Source organism: Phalaenopsis equestris, unplaced genomic scaffold, assembly GCF_001263595.1.
Source record: "Phalaenopsis equestris unplaced genomic scaffold, ASM126359v1 Scaffold000002, whole genome shotgun sequence".
NCBI lineage: Eukaryota > Viridiplantae > Streptophyta > Magnoliopsida > Asparagales > Orchidaceae > Phalaenopsis > Phalaenopsis equestris.
Window position 1 is genome coordinate 62,058,934 of NW_018164444.1, and position 16,704 is coordinate 62,075,637.

At 35.1% G+C, this 16,704-nt stretch overlaps 1 protein-coding gene across 2 annotated transcripts in view; it reads right to left on the reverse strand.

Moving 5' to 3' along the window:
• LOC110024393 overlaps positions 1 to 16,704 on the reverse strand; it is a 42,689-nt gene that overhangs the window by 16,328 nt on the left and 9,657 nt on the right. For both annotated transcript variants that reach the window (XM_020724444.1, XM_020724365.1), the window contains exons 2-9: positions 8,876 to 9,137; positions 8,650 to 8,747; positions 8,513 to 8,562; positions 8,256 to 8,320; positions 6,910 to 8,018; positions 6,229 to 6,822; positions 5,958 to 6,105; positions 604 to 740 (exon numbers count right to left, since the gene is read on the reverse strand). In XM_020724444.1, the coding sequence (XP_020580103.1) occupies positions 604 to 740; positions 5,958 to 6,105; positions 6,229 to 6,822; positions 6,910 to 8,018; positions 8,256 to 8,320; positions 8,513 to 8,562; positions 8,650 to 8,747; positions 8,876 to 9,137 (2,463 nt within the window). The remainder of the gene's footprint in view (positions 1 to 603; positions 741 to 5,957; positions 6,106 to 6,228; positions 6,823 to 6,909; positions 8,019 to 8,255; positions 8,321 to 8,512; positions 8,563 to 8,649; positions 8,748 to 8,875; positions 9,138 to 16,704) is intronic.

Sequence of the window (16,704 nt, forward strand, 5' to 3'; positions counted from 1 at the left end):
TATCCTTTTGACCTCTTTGAAGACATTATTCCCTGATTTTTATCGAGAGTTTTCTTAGGTGACTTCGGTCATTTGAGATGTAATTAACTATAGGGGCTTGCCCTTATAGGGAGCTTTTCCGAACCCAGCTTAAAATAAACCCTATTTAATTATTTGTATTAAATAGGGGAACTTGTCGGCAAATAAAATGGTTTCGCAGACCCAAACGGACGTCATATCTTTCTTAGTTTATTTGATCGAGCTTCATCCTCAGGTCTTGTGTTTATTCTTCGGGGTAGATACAGGATTTGAGGTAGAGCGCTCTTTCATTTAAACTGTGAAAAATATGAGGTCAGTTTGATTTCGTATTTCTAAAATTATATATATATATATATAAATTAAAAAGTCCTTCCGAAGCGGGTGACGGGATTTCGATTCCGGCGACCGACAGCTTCTTACGGGCGACCCCCAAACGTAACTCCCCCCTTTTTAAACGCCGACAGTCATGCTCTATCGCAAATTGTGATTATGTGAGGCTCGTTATGAACTGTATACTGATGATAGTGGTACATGAGCACAAGGTAAGTTAAGGTTACATGGTATGAGGCTATAAAAAATACCCACCAGTTAACACAGAATTTTTAAAAATTTCATCCTCCGCCTCGTAAATATTGATCCTCCAAATATCAGGTCTAGTGCAAGGAGCCTTTTTTCGAATACGACGAATGTCCCCAGTATTTACTAGCTGTTGTCGTATAGTACTGCACAAAAAAAGATGAAGTAAAAAATAAGTAACAGCAGCAAGAAAAAACAATTTTTTACTCAGCAAATTCTAAATTCATTTGAAAGATAAAAATTGCAAACATGACTGTTGAATGAAAACAGGTAAGAAAAATAAAAAAACTATGCTAAAAGAAGCATGATAGAAATAGGGAGGCATCAACAGAAAAACGTGGGGGTGATAACGAAAACAAATTTTGAGCAAGTAAACTACCGCCAGAGATAAAAAAAAAATACAGACTTGAGCCAATCCAAATTCAAGCTTAACTTAAGTAGATCTTTAAGTCATTAGAAAAACACAAATTAAAAAGCAATGAGCCTTCAAGTTGGTCTCACTTGAAGCTCAAAATAAACTTCCAAGTGCAATATTTTCAGCACAAACCATCCAAACCAAAGCTGTTCATGTACATATGCGAAGATACAGACATCACCACAGGGAAAGCAACATAGAATAACGGTGGCAGTGAATACAAGCCAAATTTAAGCAAACAATTGTTGACCGTATATTAAAAAAAAAGGGAAGAAGAAGAAAGAAGCAAGAGGAAAAGAAAATAATAAAGGAAAAAATATAATTAATTGATTAATTAAATTATTAATCACTTAATTGATTACCTTTTCCTCCTTTGGGAGCCCTCCAAAAGGAGATAACTGTTCCCCAGCTCTCCTTTTCAGTTACAAGCAGACGAACAAGAGCTTGCAGCCCTCATTAGCATTGTTTCTTGTCATTCCCCACTCCTCGTTTTGTAGACTTGAAATCGCAACAAATGAAGGCTCGATTCCTCTCTTGCGATCAAATCCTCATAGATCTTCTCCACTGTCTCCTCTCTTCCCCTTAGCTCGAGTCATTCTTCTTTTTCTTCTTCTTCTTCTTCTTCTTCTTATTATTATTATTCTTAATCACGCATCTTCTCCCCTAAGCACACCGAGGTCGCCACATCCTCGCAATCCAAATCCGCTCCTTCGATCCCCATGCCCTAGAGTCCAAGCTACTCTTCCTATGTGATCTCTACCTACTCAGCCCGACCCGACTACCTTTGCTCTGCCTGAACCATTTTCTAAACATATTTCCTGTTCATTTAGTTTTCTTTTTAAATATTGTTGTGTGTTGTATTATCATTTTTTAATTTACTGTTGGCCTTGTCGTCACCGTCATCATCGTCAGGGTTTGAAAAGGTGTAAAGGTGGGGGCAATGGGAAACTTTCTTTTTTTTAAAACTTCAATCTGAGGAGACCATAAAACCCGTCAAGCGGCAAAAGCGCAAACTTGTTTGGAGATTTCTTTAAATTGAAGTTTCATGCCTTCCTATAGGTACAATATTGGGGCAATTGGGAAGCTCTTTTAAAAATCTCAATTCGAGTAGAACAAATATCTGTTAGACAAAGAAAAATGAGAACACGTCTGGAGAATTATATTTAAAATCGAGGAACTCTCTATTTGTGATTTGAAATTTTTACAGGTAGTTTGAAGGTCAGTCGCATGTTTTAAGATTGTGGGTGAACCACAGTGTCTCGTGACACTGACTAGCAAGTTTTTTGAGACAGTTGGGAAGATTGACATTCTCTCGTGCCCCTAGCAGGGATTGACGTCGAGAGGCTGCCGAAATGGAGAAGTTAATTTGGAATCTAATCCTTTCTACAGGTACACTGAAGACCCGTCACATTTTTTGAGATCACGGGTTAAATGTTACTTTTGTTCCACCGTTGCATCTTTCGATAACATGGGTTAAAAACTTTGATTTTGCTCTCCAATAGCAGTGTCTTATGACACTCACCAGCGATTCTTTTGAAATAGCTAGGAATATTTGCATTCTCTAGTGCCCCCTGATCGAGGTTGATACTAAGAGACTGTCAAAATTTCGAGTGATTTAGACTTATAATTAATTTAAAATTTTAAAATATTTGAGCTAAAAAAATAACATAAAATTTAACTCATTTGAATTTTAAAATGATTTGGACTTGAGCTTTTACAGTTTAAGCTCTTAGGGTTTAAAATATAAGGGACCAAGGCTTTTCAATATTAGGTTCTTAAGGATAAAAAAAATAAAGTTATGAGCTATTAAAACATAAACTTTAATGACATAAAAATATTAAAAATTGGACTTTAAACTTTAAGCTCAAAACATTTGAAAATATTTTGAAATTGAGCTATTCAAACTTAGGCTCCTAAAGCTTGGAAATCAATTCAAAATAAAAATTTTTGAAATTAAGCTCCTAGGAGGTGAAGCACAATTCAAATATAGAGCTTTTATAACATTTAAAATTAATCATCACCGCCACTGGATTCGCAGCACGTTTGCAAGCGAACAGAATGCGGTAAAGTGATTAAAATGAAAACTTGTATGTAAGCTATTTGATTTAATTCATATTTTAAAATCATATGAATTGTCTTAAGATATCAAATGGTCCAACTGAAATAGTTCAAACATGACATTTAATGCTAACATGTGCTCCAACCAATATATTAGATGCTTAAATACTAGGTTCGAGAATGATGCGCGGGCTAATTGATCCACCTTACCTATCGGATAAAGTCGCAAGCCCCGCCCAACTAGTCTGATCCTCCTTCTCACAAGGATTGAAGTAGACGGGTCTAGTAATTTCAAAATAAATTTTTAAAATTCAAAATTAGAATTTATAAGTCCAAATCACTTAGTCTAATCCTCATCTTTAAAAGGAAAGATGTCGACAGAACTTATACCCTGAAAAGACGAAATTAACTGCCTCCTTAAAATATAAATACTTTAAATATTCAATACTCCGATGGTCGTGTTGATCTAAGATTTTAACCGGAGGGGTTAATGTTTTAAAACAAGATTTCAAAGAAGTCATCTAAAAGCTCAAGTTAAAATAAATCACTAAAAGCTAAAAGTAAATTCAATCTACCCTCTGCAGCAGTTTGTAGAGGGTAACAAACTTCAAATTGACTTTAGCTCACAAAATAACGAATGTCATATCAAATGTATTAACATATTCATAATCAAAGTAATTGCATGTCAGTAAGAATGTAGCGTGAGCACACTGTCCGTTTGATTCTTCCGTAAAATGACACAGCAAACTAGTTGTTACAACAAAAGTTCTCTGATCAGGTGGTTCCCGCCAAATGAAATCATTATATTACGATCACGGTTCCTCATTGGTTTTCTACCATTTGAGTTGTGAATCACAAAGGTATAATTGATTGACATAAAACTTCTGTTAGCTAAGATCAAGTTAAATTTATCCTCTTAGACAAATATCCATCCCAGCTCTACAGGGATATCTTGAACGAAGCAACCCATGGCTGCTGACAAGAATCCTTCTATCAGGTTGGGTCAACTACCTCTTCTGACTAAGTAGATCAGGGACCACAACCACCCGTGATGACGAAACTATGAGATCTTGATCGAGTTTCGCATTCATTCCCCCGCCATCCACTTTAGGGTCAACTCATAAACTTGGGATTGATTTCCAAGATCAAAGTACATTTCTGAAACATTTTCACATAATTCCTTGGCTGCAGAGTAACACAAATAATTTGTATTTATCTCTTCAGTCATGAAATTGAACAACCATGTCATTACCATTGAGTTTTTCGCATCCCAAATGACATACATTATGTTATTCACGTCAGACTGTTTAGTATCACCTATGATATAGCCAATCTTTCCTCTTCCTCAGAGATACATACGAACAGATTGTGACCATCGAAGAAAATTATCACCATTTAGTCGGATTGTAGTAATATTGGAAAGATTTTCATATGTATTTCTCTGAGGTTCGGGCTGAGATGGCTGAAGAGGTTGACTTGTTCTACACGTGACTTCAGACATTTTAGAAATGAAGGGCGGTGAATTTGCTCGAGCTCAAGATTCTCCCGTCGAAGCAAAAGATTACCGCCTTCAGAGAATTACTGCCTTCGCGAGACGAAAAGAAAAGGAAAAGCGGAAGATGCCACAGAGGATCGTACGCTTGCTATCGGAGCAAACAGAGGTGGACGAGGCGAAGCAGTCCTCTAGCGGCGGGCAAGCGAGCGGGTGTTCAAACAGCTCAAAATCGAGTGGCAAGGCATCGAACAGCTCCCAAAATCGAGCGGCACAGACAGAAAAAGCAGAAGACGACCCAGTAGAAGAACGGAAAGGCGGAGTTCCGCGTCTCGGCGCCGATCACGATCCCCTCTGCGTCGAAGGCCTTCGAGACGACCAGGCGAATCAGACGATTCCAACGATACAATTCGACGACGAAGTAGAAAAACAGAGAGACGAAGTTCCGGGTCTCAGCGCCGAAGGACTTCGAGGCGACCACGAATACGATACACACGTCAATTAACTTAACGCCCCTGCGGATCGGAAAAATCTGATAACATGAAAAAGATACAAGAGGAATTAATTTTACTGATGCAAAGAGGGGCATAAATACGCATTACAGGACTTACTAGTAAAGAAAGCAATAAAAATAGAATACAGTAGAAACGGAAAAGAATAATAACAAATATAAGAGGCAACTAATCTCTCTACGTAAGAAGAAAAATAAATAGAGATTCTCAAGATCCCTTATACAATTCATAACCCTCTAAATATAGAGTTATAACAAATATGGAATATAATCATCATTATTTTCGAAATTTTTCAACAAAACCAATGCTAAGAGCATGAACTAGACAGCTGAGCATACTTTGCCGATAACAAATAGGGATGTTCTTTTTATAACTTAATAATGGATTATTGTTAAATTTAAAAAAAATGACAATTTTAATTTTCTGAGTGCCTTAACCGTATTAAAGCCAATAATGATCACAATAAACCAAAAAAAAATAAAGAGCAGAGAGCAGCACAGGACAATATTGTAAGGAAAGATGCAAAAAAAAGAAAATTTTATAGGTTAAATGGAAATAAAGAATGCAGGAATTTTATTTATGCATGGGATTGATTTGGGGAAGGGAGCAGTTAATTCCACCAGATTTTGTAATCGAGGACCTAGATCGCTTTGCTAAGATTTTTGTAATGGAGAGCTCTTGTAAAAGAATATAATGTTAGGATAATGGAAGGTATGTGCATATTTCAAGCCCAATTAATTTTTAACAAATATTAGGGTGCATCGCAAAAGAATAAAAAGAACATGTAGAATTAAATTAAAAAAGAAAACAAAATCCCAAACTAAAATTGAATGACCCAAAATACTGATAAAAATGGGACACAGAACAACGGACAGGGAAGACATACTCAGCATGCAAAAACACAGTACCATCCACCAGCACCTTTCTTCTTTTAAGCATGCCAAATTTGGGCATAGTTTGAGGCCTCTTATGAGATGATGCTGTCGAAGGTGACAACAGTGTTCCAATTTTCAATAATTGAGACTTTCTTCCAACTGAGATAACAAATACAAAAATATCAAAAATCAACTTCGAACATAAACGTAAAAACATGATTTTCTTTTTACCCTTCATTACGGTCAAAATGGACAATATACAAGCCTGAAATTTTCACATACCTAAAATGGATGCCAATAAATCATCATCATCGGGAACAGCATTTCTCCAGCTTCTTGGAACTCCAGACAACTTAGCTTCAGTACCAGTCTGTTGGACTGTTGAGTTGTCCATTAGTCGACGTTTCTTGCTGTATAGAGTGCTGGATCTATCAATATTTCCATCAGACTCTGCCATTCTCTTCTCTGCAGTCTGCTGTCCTCTATCATTTGTAAAATCAACATTTAACATCTTCTCAGGTTCTAGAAATTCAGAACTGGAAAAGTTATTTAAGTGATTTGACCGGAAAACATTTGAAATAGTGCTAAATCTATCAACACTTCCATCAGACTCTGCAACTCCCTTGACTAAAGGTTGCTGTCCACTATCATTTGGAAAATCAGTAATGCGTGATGGAATGACAATCTTCTCAGGTTCTACAAATTCAGAAGAGGAAGAGCAATTGAAGCAATCTGGCTGGCCGACGTTTGAAGGGCCACACGCTGAAAGCTCATGCGGCTCAGTGACACCAGATTTAACACCAGAGGACATGTACTGTAGTTCCTGCTTCAGTTCTAAGTTTGAATCTTCAAAATTCATAGAGCGAAAGTCATCACCTGAAAAATGCCAATTCACATGAATCTAGAAGTCAAACTTCAATAAATACATTAACTGTAAAGCAAGGTATGATCAGTCAAACAAACCTTCAACCTCACGTGAGGATTCACATATATTTGGAGCCTCCTCCCTAATTGGGAACTGTTCCCTGCAAGACAGCTCAGGAATTTCTAGCAAGTTTACATCCTGAGGCAGATTTGAGCTGCATGGTCTCAAAAGAAAACCGGATGCAGCAGCAGATGTGTTTCTACTGAGACAAGAACCGATGTCTCCTGCATGATCCGGATTACTCATGTTTGATGGTTCTGTGCAATTGGGAGCTGTTGTTTTTTCATCAAAAATTTCTCCCAAAACAACTATTTTATTCACATTATCAGTGGAAAAACTTGAAGAGATGGGCTCTGCTCCAAAGACTTTTATAGGCTTAATATGTAAATCAAGATTGGCTGGCAGATCAGAAATGGCTGAAGGAAGACACACCTCCCTGTTGACTTGCAGCTGGTCGGCTACTGATAGATCATTCGTTTCATTACCAGTTGATTTACCTATCGTATCCTCAGTACCAGAAGGAAGGAAACTATTATGTGTCCTTAGATGTTCATCCAAATGAGTCAGTGCTAGAGAACTAGACCTTTGCTCCAACTCAACTGAAGAGGAGAATCCCTCAGCAGGTACTCCCAAACTATGATCCATTGCTGGACCATCTGTATGCTTAGTTTCATTTACAGCTAAAGGATATTCAACCTCCATTAAAGGACCACTACTTCTGCATGGCCTCCCAGGTTCTGCAGGCGTAACAGCTCTTTCTTGAGGACTAAGAACAGGAATTTCTTGAAAATTGGATGGTATTACTTCTAATAATCTAGGAGTCGAAGGACCTTGAGCAGGCTCAACTAAACGTGGATTTTGAACTTCTTCTGGGGTTAAAGCAATATATGGAGATGGAGCCATTTGATGGTCAGGTATAAACACTTCATTAAGGTCCGGAGTTTGAATACTATAGCTATGAAAATGACTCCTATCTTCATTCTTTCTCAAACCCCCAAAACTTGAAAAACCTTCTCTGTATTGATTGTTACGAAGAAGTTCCGATAACTCATTTGGAATTTCACTGCAAATTCCCTCGTTGTGATTTAATTGTCTGTCATTTCCCAAGCTAGTCGACGGAAGAGAAGGTTCTCCGTGAAGAAGTCCTCTGAGAAAATATTCACAAAAAATATCAGCGCAGTCAGAAGTTAAAAAAAACATATGAAAAGACATACCACTGCAGCTACTGTATGCAAATGAGCCCACAACAGGTGGAAAGACATTCAAAAGGTTGTCAATCAAGAAATGGATGAGATAGCATAACACAGAAAGATGGACAGCTTATTGCGAAGAGTTTTAAGATTTAAAATTGCTAGTCCATGAAATTCAGGACAAGAATGCTTACCCCTCTTTAGAAACAATTGAAAATGAAGCATGTAAAGGTGAGAAATTCTTGTCCATGAATAGTTCCTGCAGTAAGATAAATGAAGAAAAGAGTAATTTCGAGTACCATAAAATGGAGCTGCAGCTTGAAAGAGATGAATTACAGAATAGTTAAAACAGTATGAGGATTTGGCTTTCATTAGTCCAAATCAGAAAATAATTCAAAATAAAAAGGAAAAAAAAAAGGTCAACAACAAACAGACAATCATTAGCATTGACCTGCTCGAGTTCCAAACCAATATGAGAAGCATCACCATCCCCAAACCTCTCTGCAAAATCAAATTTTCAGAGCTTAGCTAAAAAGACCAGAAAAAAGTAAATCTCAATTGAAGATAAACAGTTCCTATAGAACCAACCATCCAATCCGAACATTGATGTTGGGTGTGAAGTCCCTTTAACTGTATCTTGAAGAGTAATCTGATCTTTAGTACTGACATGGTGGTCAACAAAATTGCTGAAAAAGTAAAAAAGTTTATAGATATAAATACAGTATATTGCTTACGGCTCAGATGTACGTAAACCCTGAAAAATTTATTTACAAGGAAAAAAGTTCTAAAGAAACGCATTTAGTTCAGAACAGACCTACTGAGTAAAGCACTTTCAGGAAGCTCGAAATTATCAAGGTCAAAAGTTTCTGGCAGAGTTATAGAATTATATGGTGCCGTTGATTCTTCAGGTGGAAGATCAACAGCTGTTGATCGAAATGCCTGTTTTATCTTCACAAGAGCTTCACTACAATCATGGAAAAGATAGTTCACCTTTTTTGAGTAAATCCTCACAACACCAAGTAGAAGATGACTAGATAGTCGCAGGGCAATTGGTACTTCAGGAAAAAGAATAGAATCTGAAAAAGACATTTTCAAAAAACACAAGAAGTCACGTAAGGGAGAGAGAGAGAGACAGACAGAGAGAGAATAAAATCTTGCAAATAATAAAGGGAGGCCGAGAAGAGCATGACTCTTGTAGATGCAACTTTATATGAAAGTCATATGGCACACATATATGTTAGGGAAATTTACATAATAGTACACAATTATTATGTATTTATATATCTCACACCAAAACTTTCATATTTACACACATAACACTTTGACGCTTTAAACCGATGAATGCATAGGTGTATTTGACTTTTAAAAGTGATAATAGTGCTATTTTTTATAGATGTAAATATGAAAGTTTTAAGTACGAGATATGTAAATACATAATAATTGTGTGCCACGTATGTAAAAGTAAATGCCCCTTTATTTTATTGAGATGATAATTTATTGAAGAAAGAATTTTTATTGGAGAGAATTTTTATTGGAGGAGACTTTATTGGAGGAGACTTAAATGGACATGTCAGTAGAGTGGTAGAAGATTTCAAAAATATTCATGGTGACCATGGTTTTGGAGTAATTAATGAAAAAGGTAGAGTCATTTTAGATTTTTCTTTAACGTATGATTTTTTATTACTAATATTTTATTCAAGAAAAGAGATAAACATCTTATTACTTATAAGAATGGATCTAATAAAACACTTATTTATGAGAAAAAGATATCGTCGAGATTGTAAGGATTGTAAGATCATTCTAAATGAGGATTTAAATATCCAACATCGATTATTAGTTCTAGATTTTAAGGTGAAGAGTTGTAAAATAAAGAATATTTGGACTCAACATCGTAGAATTAGATAGAGGAACTTAAAAGACATAAATAAAATTATTTTTATGAATAAAATTCAATAGTTCAAAATTTGGGATTTTCATGAAAAAGCAAATGTTATGTGTTATGAAGTAGCAAACACTATTAAACAAGTAACAAAAAATGTACTTGGAGAATCAAAAGAAAAAACTTCTATAAATTAAAATAGTTGGTGGTGGAATAATAATGTGCAATAAAAGATAAAATAAAAGAATATATGTTATAAAAACTGATTTAATTGTAAAAGCTTAGAAAAATGGGAAAAATATCAAACGGCTGGTAGGGAGTCTAATAGAACAATCTGTGACGCTAAAACTTCCGCTTTTAATGATCTTTATGACAGATTTGATACTAAGGAGGGTTAAAAATATATTTATAAACTAGCCAAACAATAAGAAAAGAAAAGTAAATATTAAACCCAAGTAAAGTGTATTAGAGATGAAAATTAAAAAGTGTTTTTCATAGAAAAAAATATTCAGCATAGGTGGGTGAGTTATTTTGATCAACTTTTTAATGAAGTTTCTGAAAATATAATTGACCTTGGTGATCTTAACATCGTTAATAATAATAAAACGTTTCATTTTTACCGTCGCATTAGTAAAAAAGAGGTTGATGAAGCTTTAAGGAAAACCAAAGGTTGGAAAGTCTGTAGGACCTGATGATATCCCAATTAAAGTGTGGAAGTATTTAGAAGATTTGTGAATTTCTTGGCTTACTAAACTCTTTAATATTATTTTAAAAACTAAAAAGATACCTGAGGAGTGGAGGAAGAGTATGAGTGGAGACCTGAGGAGTGGAGGAAGAGTATTTTGGTCCCCATTTTTGAAAATAAAGGGGATGCACAAGAATGTGCAAATTATAGAACATTTAAGTTCATGTGTCATATTTTAAAATCATGGGAGAGGGTAATTAAACATAAGTTAAGACGTATTACAAAGATTTCTAATAATCAATTTGGTTTTATATCGGGCAGGCCTACCATGGAAGCTAAACATTTATTGAGAGGTTTGATGGAGAAGTTCAGAGAAAATAAGGAGGATTATAGATGGAGAAGTTCAGAGAAAATAAGGAGGATTTACATTTGATTTTTATTGATTTAGAAAAAGCTTACAATAAGATTCCAAGAGATGTCCTTTGGACTGTTCTTCAGAAGAAAGGTGTCGATGTGACTTATATTCAAGTCATTAAAGATGTGTATACTAGAGTTGTTACATGTGTTCGAATTGAAGGAGGATTGAACAAATATTTTCCTATTTTTGTTGGATTACATCAGGGATCGGCTTTAAGCCCATATCTTTTTGCTTTAGTTATGGATGGTCTTACTGGACATTTATAGGAGGATGTACCTTGGTGTATGCTTTTTGTCGATGATATCTTTCTCATGGATAAGACGAGAGAAAAAGCACAGGAAAAACTCGAATTATGGAGGTCTACGTTGGAGTCTAAAGGACTTCAGTTGAGTAGAACTAAAACTGAATACATTGAATGTAATTTTAGTAGTAGTAGCTCTAGTGACAAGTGAAACTTAGGGTGATCAAATTATTAAAAGGTGTGACCGATTTAGATAACTCGGGTCTGTTGTTCAAAGCGATAGTGTATAGATGGGGATGTTAATAGTAGAATTCAAGTTGGTTATGGAGGAATGCTTCGGGCCTTTTGTGTGATAGAAAAATACTGCTAAGACTAAAAGGAAAATTTTATAAGAGGGTGGTGAGAACAACAATTCTCTATGGCGCTGAATGTTGGCCTTTAAAAGAAAAGCATAATACTAAGTTAAGTGTTGTCAAGATGAGAATGATTAGGTGGATGAGTGGCTTTACATTTAAAGACAAAATGTGAAATGAATACATCTGTGATAGGGTTGCTGTAGCTTCAGTGACAAACAAAATTAGAGAGAGTTGCCTTAGATAGTTTGACACATTAAACATCGACCATCTGATGATCCGATTAGGAAAGTAGATGTTTTAGATTCGACTTATTTTAAGAAAGGCAAGGGTGGACCTAGGAAGACTTGGGCTTATTGTATAAAAAATGATTTTAACTTATTAGAACTAAATAAAAATATGACACTAAATAGGATGCGATGGAGAAAAAGGATTCCTGTAGCCAACCCCACGTAGAGGGATTAAGGCTTTGTTGTTATTATTGTTGTTGATGTTTACAAAACAAGGCAAATATTGGGCACGACAATAAATTGAACATCAACAATCATGCTCATTATCAACTAATCTTTTTTTTTTTTTGTCAAACAGACCATGTCATTAATTATACTTTAATAAAATGTCTGTCAAGAAAGCCAAGGACAACTGAAAAAAAAAAGAGAAAAGTAACAAACAAATCCTCCAAAGAAATACTTGATTCACGCAACGTCTAATTCTCCACAAATAAATCCAAACCCCAAAAACACACTGTGAAGAACCACAATCAGAATGTGTCAGACCAACACACACTAATAATAAATCTCTAGTGGAGCAAATAGTTCATACAATTTCCATACATTAAAGGGCAATTTAGGATCATTTTTATTCTCTATTTTTTTATTTTTATTTTATTTTGTCTATGTTTTATTTGATACAAAACAAGTTTGACTATTTGATTAAAGAATGATTGTTTTTAAAAACACTAAGTTATTTTGAGTGTTTTCAAAAATATGCTACTTTATTTTTAGAAAAAATAAAATAAAAATAATATAAAAAACACATTAAACAAATATGTTTTAAAACAAAAGAAAAAACTAAAAATAAAAATAAAAAAAAACCATAAAGATTATGCAATTTGCCGAAAGGTTACATCTTTAGTTCTTCACACGTTTACACTGCAAAAAACAAATGGAAAATGAAACTTCTATTATAAACAAGATTTAATGTATATCATAAATATCGCAACAAAAAAAATATAAAAAAAAACTTCTGAGGCATGATCTTAGGAGAACTTATTGGCTAAGCACTAACCTCAGCCCAAAAAACATGAAACATACCAAATAAAAAAGTACTTTAAAAAAAAATACCAGAAATGTTCAAGAGTCCAGCCCACCCAGCCAAGGATTCATGTAGATAACAGATTCATGACCAGCCTTCTGAGATTGTGTCCCGATTAATTTGGATCAATGTTTTCATCATTCTTTTCAATGGATGTCTAGTGTTATGACACCTTAGCAAATACACATTTTTTATCCACAGTTGTGTCGCCATTGTAATTGATTTTAGTGAAGCTATTTATGTCATGGCTTTGTAGACATTAAAAAGTACTCAGATTGGTAATTAATTTTTTTATATTTTATGAAGACTAATGACCGCGTTGATAGATGATTTGGCAGATTATCCTCAAACCCAATAAGAGAACAGCATTCCATCTATTATGCTCTCAGCTACTCTTCTACCTTAGCACCTCCTTCTACTTCCTTTTCCCCTTATGCTCCATATCTTCATTCCCTTATATTCCTCCGTCCAAAAGCCAAGTTAGTGCTCTCCAGTGTTCCATTGCTTCCTAGTCAAAATTCAAAACCTGTTCCAAACTTGTAAATTTTGTACTACCACTTAGTATCCAAAGCCAAGAGGTCAGTGTTTATCACTGCTAGTAGCGGACTAAAAGTTTAGGGTGTCTAGGAATCCAGTTTTCGATACCAGGGTTTTATCGCTAAACAAATCCCAAAGCAGTAAAGTGAACTTGCCACAATCCAAGAATTCAATACTAGTGTTCATAATATGATGGTGTGGACTTTTAATAAGGATTTAAACCTAGCTAAACCAAAACCTAATTGTGATGACCACCTTTTAATGTTTATTAGGTTGTCCCTAAGCAACATAGGGACGATCCCGAACGCCTCTAACTAACCCCACGTGAACTTTGAAATAGCATAAACACGTGATGCATCCAAAAAAAGACATGTCAATGCATCAAAAAAATACGCTGAAGAGTTGAAACAATCATGATATATTTGAATAACTTTAAAACAATGTGGGTTATTTCATTGGCCATAATTGATTGAAAAAAATCGCAATTTGTACAAGTACATGAAAAACATGCTCGTGCATTCAAGTAATATGAAATGCAAGTCAAAGGATTCCAATAAATCCTAAGTTGGCCTAAGGTTAATTCAGCCATCAAAATGCCTCTATGAGGTTAGATGATAAAAATTACCAAAAGAACCTTCTAAGGACAAAATCACCACAACACCTCAAGGTCTTAATTGAAGCACAAAAAAAAATCTAGTTAATTGGGTAAATAAACACTCAAGTATGAGCCAATTAAATCATGATTGACCTTCAATTTCTGGAGAGTCATCTCGATATGCGCTAATATATGTGATACTTCTGAAAAATAAATTATCGCCATTAGGAGCATGGCTTGCCTAAGGCAATGTTACAAAACACACAATGCAACGTCTCAATTGAAATGCCTTGCATATCGGTATTGGTACAGTTCTAGAGATCCAAGAAGGTGTTTAGGAAAAGAATTTAGCGGGGACGTAGTTGTGGAATGGCAAGGGAGTAATAATATACAAGTTAAACAGTGTTTGAAAGGGGACAATCATCGTTTGGAGGTTGTCCCGACTGAAAAACATCAAGTTGAATGGTGAACTGTGAAAAACAGCCGGTGATGATGATTCAACGTCTATTCGTGAGCAAGATACAGATACACCACTTGCATAAGGAAGAAGATTTAGTACTCTAGGGAGCATAAAACATAGAATAAAATCTAAAAAATAATAACAATAACAAAAGTCTCCACAAAATATAGAAACAAACATATAAATAGCCCCTCATGCATAAAACTCTACCTAGAATTAAGAAAAAAAATATGAAATAAACCATAAAAGGAACAAACTCTAGCTGAATTGGGCAACAGACTGGAATCCGCTCAATTGGGCTTCCGACAATCACCAAAGTTGCAGTATTATGATACCCAAATCACGAAATTCCTCAATTCTACAGGATTCTACAACCTCAGGTTGTGGAATTCCCGAATGTGAAGCTACCTTGTCATTCTCCCTAGGTAGGAGGAATTTTGTCCTCTTCCCATAAAGCTTTAGGAATTGATTTACCGTCATCATAACAATGTCATTGTCTGGTTGTGCCTAAGGCAACTCCACTATAAAATTTTTACTCATACTCATCCCAAGCAACTCTGAAACATAATAATTATCTAAAAGCTTATCATAATAAAATAAACAAGCATCATTTTTAGTACAATCGGAGTTGAAACCGCACATAGGTAAATATTCTAACGAACCAAGTCTCAAGCTAATAAATATGCAACTCACTTCCCATACTAAGTTGGGCACATCCAATAAACAAGTATGTCTAGAGGAATCAAGTTTAGAATGAAATCAATGGTAGACATAATCGCTCTTATGTGATAACCATCCCGAAGATAAATTGTAAGCCAGATCATCCAATAACTCCCTCAATAGTGGTTGTTTGTTATCTAACATTGACTCCTCGAATTCACAACCTTTTGAGACATTTAATATTATTTCTGCTAGATTCTCCTCATAAACTCAGCCTAAATCACGAGCATATTTTCCTTATCGGCTAGAAGCTAATAATCATCATTGGCATCTTCATTCTTTCTTGTGTCATAGCCCATTTCTTTAATTGCTTCTACTAAAATATATCATTCTCATATTTATGTAATATGATACGGTGTATCCAAAATCATGGCACTTGAAATAATTTATGGCTGAAATTTTTTGTTGGTGGGCTCCACCTTTTCTCCATTCTAAATTGATTTATCTTTAAGTGGGGTCGGCTTAAATGCTTCATTAGGTAGGCTCTTGCTTCATAATCCTAGAGTTGAACTCTGCTTGAAGGATGGTGTAGAATTGATATTGATTTGTTGTCACTCTGCCTTTAGGGCTAAAGTTTGAGCATCAGGTGACATCAAATAAAGTTGTAATTGTACTACATTATCAATATATAATCTTAATCCCCCTAAATATCAGACAATGGTATTCTTCTTGAGCTCTACTAGCTCATATTTCAATATAAATTGGTCGAACGCAGAGATGTACTCCTAAACTGAAGGATCTTGTTGTTGTAAGCGATGAAGCATCAAGAACATATCATATTTGTAATGTGTTGTAGATATTTGCAACGCATCTTCATTTTCATCTTAGATCAGGTAATGATTATGTCTTTTTTTCGCACTGGCGCAAATGCTTCAAAACTTCCCACCATAAGTTAACATTCTTTCTTAGCTTAATAATGGTTAGCTCGACTCAACAGTGAGGAGAAGCATACTTATATTAAAAGACTCATTCAACTAACTATAGCCACTCAATGAATTTGTCCGGTTTCATGCGATTGTCAAAATTTGGCAAGTTAATCTTCATTACAAAATCTTGATTTCTTCACAGAGATTACATGTCAAATCGTTAAGTTATTGGTTCGTCATTGTTGAAATTATCTAGTGAAAGGGATTAACTTCCTGCTCTCGATCGAGTCACTATTGTGGGTATGGGAGGTTTCTAAAGATTATCTTCTCTAAAAGGGGGCAAACCTTTATTACAAATGAAGTATTTTTTGATGTATATCCTTCATAATAAGCTCATGGACACATCATTGCAGACTTCTCCTATGCGGCATTATATCTTCTTCTCTCAATCAAAATTTCGAATAGTGTAGTGTTGTTGATAAAAGGTCGGTCGAAGTTTAATGTATTGTGGTAGGTGTTGAGGCTATTTTTTATTTTTTTTTTGGTTGTGTGTGTGTGTGTGTGTGTTGGGGTGG